This window comes from Carassius gibelio, chromosome A19 (assembly GCF_023724105.1).
Source record: "Carassius gibelio isolate Cgi1373 ecotype wild population from Czech Republic chromosome A19, carGib1.2-hapl.c, whole genome shotgun sequence".
NCBI classification, from domain to species: domain Eukaryota; kingdom Metazoa; phylum Chordata; class Actinopteri; order Cypriniformes; family Cyprinidae; genus Carassius; species Carassius gibelio.
In genome coordinates, this window is record NC_068389.1 from 23,150,147 (window position 1) to 23,156,249 (window position 6,103).

Sequence of the window (6,103 nt, forward strand, 5' to 3'; positions counted from 1 at the left end):
AGTAATTAATTATATTAAAAAAAAAAAAAAAAAAAAAAGAGAGAGAGAGAAATATAATGATATGCGTTCAACAAGGTAGCCCAATAACCCAAACAACGTAACAGGCAACGCCCCTGACACTCCCGAAGAAGAAAAAAACACCATCTTATATGTTTATGTTAGGCTACTCAGCAGGCGCTCGCTCACTCAGTACGCGCTGAAGGCTCGTTGCAAAATAGCCAATGCGTTTAACAGACTAGAAATGACAAGATCCTCCAATAACCAACAGGTCTGGTGTTTGGGTGCACTTTGGATTCCCTTTAAGCTATAATGGTGATGGCAAGAGAGTGGTGGATAAAAAAACAACGGTATGTCGCATCTGCAACATGACAGGGTACACCAGCGAAAAAAAAAAAAAAAAAAAAAACACCAGCGGGAATATCTGGGATATATGCGTCAGTACTATCTGGGAAAAGACGAAAAAAAGGAGAAACATGCACGCAGCAAACTATCCCTGCAGCATTTAGAAACTATAGCTTACAGGGAATCCAACCCAAACACCAGACCTGTTGGTTATTTTAGGATCTTATATTTCTGGTCTGTTAAATGCATTCGACATTTTGCAACGAGCCTTCAGCGCGTGCTGAGTGAGCGAGCGCCTTAGGGGCCGTTCACATATCGTGCCTAAAAACGCATGGAAAACGCTAAGCGCGTCTTTCTCCTCCTTTCCAAAGCGCTTGGGCAGAAGCGCTCATGAGGTGTCTGTCTTTGCTAAGCAACAATGACGTGCTCTCTCCATGAGACGCGGAAATTTCAGCAAAGGATAAATGGATTTGCAGCTCTAAAAATCGCTTGCAGTAGCGCTGCTACTAAATTTATTTCAAAATTGCAATCCATATACAACTATGATCAGCTGATCCTTCATCTTGGCTGAGCTCTCAACGTTGTTACGGGAAAGGATGAAGCTGATTGGTTAGTTCTTGTCACATGACCCGCGGTGCGCTTGCGGCATTCTGAAAAGTTGAGATGTTTTTACATTTTGCTGTATCTAAAACGTATCGAACCGAACCGAACCGTGACATCAGTGTATCGTATCGAACCGAACCGTGAATTTTGTGAACCGTTACACCCCTAATATATATATATATATATATATATATATATATATATATATATATATATATATATATATATATATATATATATATACACACACAGAGCTGGGTAGTAACTGATTAGATGTAAACTGGGTTATGTAATAAGATTCCAAAACTGAAGAACTTGAAATTAAATTACATTTTAAAATACTCGTAACCAGACTACGTTACTTTTTTATTGATTGCATGATTACATATTATTCACACAATAGCAATAAATTATTCATAATTTATTGATTCTCTCTCTCTAATTCTCCTTTTCATCTTTTCAATATTCCTTTCTAAAATAGCCTATATAAAACATTCACGTTATTTCTTATTTACATGTAATGCAGGGATTCCAAAGTTTTTTTTAAAATAAAAAAAAATTAATTGTACATTTTATCAGCCGGATCTCTTTCACCTAATATGTGTCACCTAACCAATCTTAAGTTACCTGGGGTATTTTTAGCGATAGTCAAAAATCTAAACTAACAAGCAAAAACAAAAAAACACTGTATTGGTCAAAATTATTGATTTTTCTTTTTATGTTAAAAATCATTAGGATATTAAGTAAAGAGCATGTTCCATTAAGACATCGTCTCAGTCTGTAAAGATTGAACTCTTGTCCTTCAAGGCAGCTTGAAGTAAGCCAGCTTGTGAGACGATTGAAGGTCAAATATTATTTACATATTTAGTAATACAAATCAGCGTGAGAGCTTTCCAATATGCGCGCCACTGAGTGGCGTCTGTACTTCCCGGTCAGAAAGCACCTGTCCATCAAAAGCTTAGATCACTGCTAAGAACTCTTTAAAATTGTGAGATTACAATACAACCTGCAAACTGACATAGTTGATTGAGCTGGGCTGCTTCATTGAAGACGGTCCATGAGCGGAGAAGAGCAAGACTCATGCTCTCAGTGACCACTCTGTCTCAGTTATTGTGCAGCTCATTACCCTTCTGTGCCAGATCAAAGTGCATTGGGGCGAGCGAGCATGTGGGCTCAGTACCAGCTTGAGATTGTTCAGAAGGACCCAGTTGCTTAGTTCCCTGACTCCACTGTTTCTCTCTCCAAGTCTCACTGAGAGAGGAGAAACAGGAGAGCATTCCATTTCAGTGAATGTGTATTCTCTGTGTGGGGACTGCCCATAAAGGCGATCCTGTTGCTACGATGCTGAAGGTGGCGGAGTAGTGGCGAATCAGCCAAGCAGAGGGATTCACTGCGAATCTACTATGAAGGTGATTCTACGGCGAGAGGCTTCGAGTCTCGTAGTTCAGCAAAGAACGTCAACGTAGTTGAAGGAGAAGAAATCTTAGAATATGGTGAAATGGCTTCTTATATAATCAGATGGCCCCACTCTGCTGCGGAGCCATTGGTTCGTTTTTTTCAGAGCACAAACCAATGGCTGTGCAGTTACAATGCGTTATTGAAAAGGCTTCAGTCATCTAAGGAAAATTTGTTTTCCCATAGTGTTTTATCTGATGCAGTGCGAGTGAAGCATCAATAGAGAACCATGTCTCATGAAATACAGCCTAAGTCTGATTTATGACCTCTGGTGTAAAATACATAAAAATACGATTTTCAGAAAGTGTGTAAGATGTTATTTTATCTTTACAATTATCAAAGAATTATAAAAAAGTGTAGAGTGTGGAGGAATTTAGATTTTCTGTATTGTTTGCTTCACTGTACTAAAGTATTCTTTAGACTGTCTCAGTTTCAACCTAGGCTCTGCCGCATCTGACAAGTGTATTTGCACCTTTTGTCCGCTGAGTGCCACTTTATCCACAAGTTTTATTTTATTTTCTGCATTATTTTCTTCTCTGTACTAAAGTGTTCTTTTGACTGTCTCAGTTTGCTTCAGTATGCTTTTGTTTTCGATGAGCTTAGAGATAAACAGAAATCTACAGTATTTGATGTGTGTGTGTGTGTGTGTTTGTGCAAGACAAGGCGACTTGTTCGGTCTACTTAGTTTTGTCATGGCCACGAAATAATAACTTGTGGGAACGTGATATGTCGTAGCCACAAGATAATTTTGTCGAGGTATGTCATGGCCTCCGTGGGACTGGAGACCGGTGAGTGGAGCAGGTGTCGCTTATTTCCTAATCACTTTACCGGCCTCGCTCCGTTCCCACGGCTCTCGGCCCCGCCCCATTGGTCACATACCACCATAGCCCCTTGCAGGGTGGGGGTTACACTAGAGACTGCACTCTACGCCCACCTCCCCCCCTCCCCTCTGGGGGACCGCTCATGGTGGCTGCAGGAAACTTGGGGTAAGGACAGACAGACGAGGCGAGAGAAAATGAGATGGAAGGATAGAAAATGAGATGGAAGGATGAAGAGCGACAGAGATGAGAGAGGAGAGAATTTAAAAAAAATGTTACGGTTCCCAGACACACTGCCGCTCGACCCCCCCACCAGCTGTATGAACTCTTCCATGGTGATAAAAATAAAATAAAATTTACTTCAACAAGGTGACATAATGAAAAACTCTCATCTCATTCATGGTGGAGGTGAAAAAACAATTTCTTTGTGACATGCAATATTTAAGCAAGCATTGTATTAAAACTTAAGTGCAAAAGGAAAGGCATGATAGTCGGCTGTTTTTGTCAGTTTTAAGTTTTAATTTGAAATGTTTGTGATTTTAATATAAGTATACTACATGGTTAAATATTTTACCACTTGTTTGAGCAACTTAATATATAAATCTATATAAGTAGCGCTGAATAATACGTTGTTTAAATTGTGTTAAAACGTCTATTAAAGAGTGTATGTACAAAGAGAATCGCAAAGCTGACAAACCTTTTTTTTTTTTTTTTTTTTAGTTTCTGATAACTTCTGGATTTGAAATACCAATAGTGAGTATGTGTTTGTGGTAGCCTACAGTCGTGGATCAGTCAAGCACTGCACACACGGAGTATGTGTGTTTCACAGTGTAGTGGCGTTACGCCACTTTTAAGTCAGTGCGCGCACGGAGAGCCTGTAGCCGGCCCGTGCAGAAAAAAAAAATTCACAAGAGAACCAGCTGATTCTTTGTTTTAAAAAGAATCATGACAGAAGAAAACTGGTATGCTATGTGTTATATATATTCACAAGGCAAACAACCAAATGCTATCAAACATGTTTTTACTGGTGTTTAGGTCACACACAGATTACATACACAGATAATCGGATTGGGTGGGCCACCCATAAATCTGCGCCTGGCTCGGGCCCTGTCAGGCCTAACTTAAGGCCCGATTACAGCTCTAATGCCAATAAATAAGAAATATTGCTGACTTGTGTGTTTCCAGCACTCTCTTTACGTTCGTCTGTTATTTGGTGTTGAAAAAGGAAACCTCTTTTTTTAGACATGGAAAATCGATTTTACAATCAATTCAATGAACACTTATGTCTTAAAAATCGAAAATGCTTTTTTTACAAAAGTGACAGCCATAGTGCAGAGTGAGCAGAAGTTGGCAAATTGATTGCACAACAATTGATAACAACATCTAACTTATGCAGATTACACAGCCTCTTAAAAGAAAAACCACTGAACTAGTAGACTCCAGTCTTTATTCCACACTACACTACACAACACAATGCAGAGGAGTAGCAGAGTCCTAGTGACTCATCCCGGTAACACATTACACCAAATACACCACATTATTTTATGTGCATGCACAGAAAATATTTAAACAGAAATTATTTTAAAGACCTTCTTTTTTATTTTATTTAAATGACAGTGTTGACTTGTATTGGATTCCCAGGAAATGCATCATGAACAGATCAAATCATGTGTATATACATTTGTATACCAAATGAAAATCAGTCCTAAATCATTAAAATAGAAATTAATGCATACTCCTAATATCTAAGCCTTACCTTTGTATCGAGAGCATTTTTCACCTGAAGCAACTGTTTGAAGTATGAAGCTAGAATTTTCATACACTGAATCCACATCATGAGACATGACAGAACTACTATCTAAGGAGACAAAATATGTGCCCTATGAGACTAGTGCTGGTTGAGATTGCTGAGAATAAGGAAGTCACATAAAGTGTCATCTTTATTAATAAAGACAGGAAGTTATGAATAAAACAGAGCAATTACATGTTTGGATAAGTGATAGTCTTTGAAAATAAGGAATAATAAAATGTCGATTTTAGATTTTGCTGAAGCAGTTTATGCCACCTCCTAAAATACTTATTTATTTGACAGCTAATTAGAATTATTTGTGCATTCTGACTTTGTGCATTTTTTTAAATGTATTATTATTATTTTGCAGTAGTTATAACAACAACAACCAAAAATTAATAATGGTTTAGTAGATGTTTCTTCACTATCAAATTTGTTATTGGGAGTATGAAATGGAAATTGGTAATGGCTGTGGAGTCATCGGTATGTTTTTATTTCACTGCACGAACCAATGGCCATGCAGTCACATGCATTATTGAGTTTTTGATGAGCTGAGAGATAACGGCAAATCTTTCTGATGTGTGTGAATGCAAGACAAGTGTGAGAAAGAGATGATTGTCTTGTACAAAAACCTACATTTCTGTTCTTGTCCACTTGAGAGCTTGGGGGTGATATTCAAGGCTTAGTATATCCCATCAGGGAATTTTTGCAGAGATCTTGTGGGAGGTCACGGAAACATTTCCATTATACATTAAATTTTAATATAATAATTAGATATTACATATAATTTTTTGTAAAAATCTTTTTACATTTTATTGGTGCAAAGATGAGTAATGGGGATATTTATTTTTTACAACATTTGCATCTGCTTTTTATCACTTCATTAGAAGCACCACAAATTAATTTATGTCATATCATAGGGACTAATGAACAAACATTTAGAAGTTTATTTTCATTCTAAATTGAACTCTTGGGCCAAGTTGTCAAGTGGTGAAGCGCAAGTGTGGGTATTTTGGGCAGAGCAGTTATTTTAGTTTCTTAGATGTCCTGGCTACTAAAAATATACAAAAAAGTATTTGCATTAAATTCTTAGAAA

General features: G+C 37.6%; 1 protein-coding gene across 1 annotated transcript in view; it reads right to left on the reverse strand.

The window, feature by feature from the left end:
- The window catches only part of LOC127934991 (C-type lectin domain family 4 member E-like), an 18,746-nt gene extending 13,634 nt beyond the window's left edge, over positions 1-5,112 (reverse strand). The window contains exon 1 of the mRNA XM_052532570.1: positions 4,975-5,112. Coding sequence (XP_052388530.1) covers positions 4,975-5,062 — 88 coding nt within the window. The 5' untranslated portion in view covers positions 5,063-5,112. The remainder of the gene's footprint in view (positions 1-4,974) is intronic.
- Between the last annotated feature and the right edge of the window lie 991 nt (positions 5,113-6,103).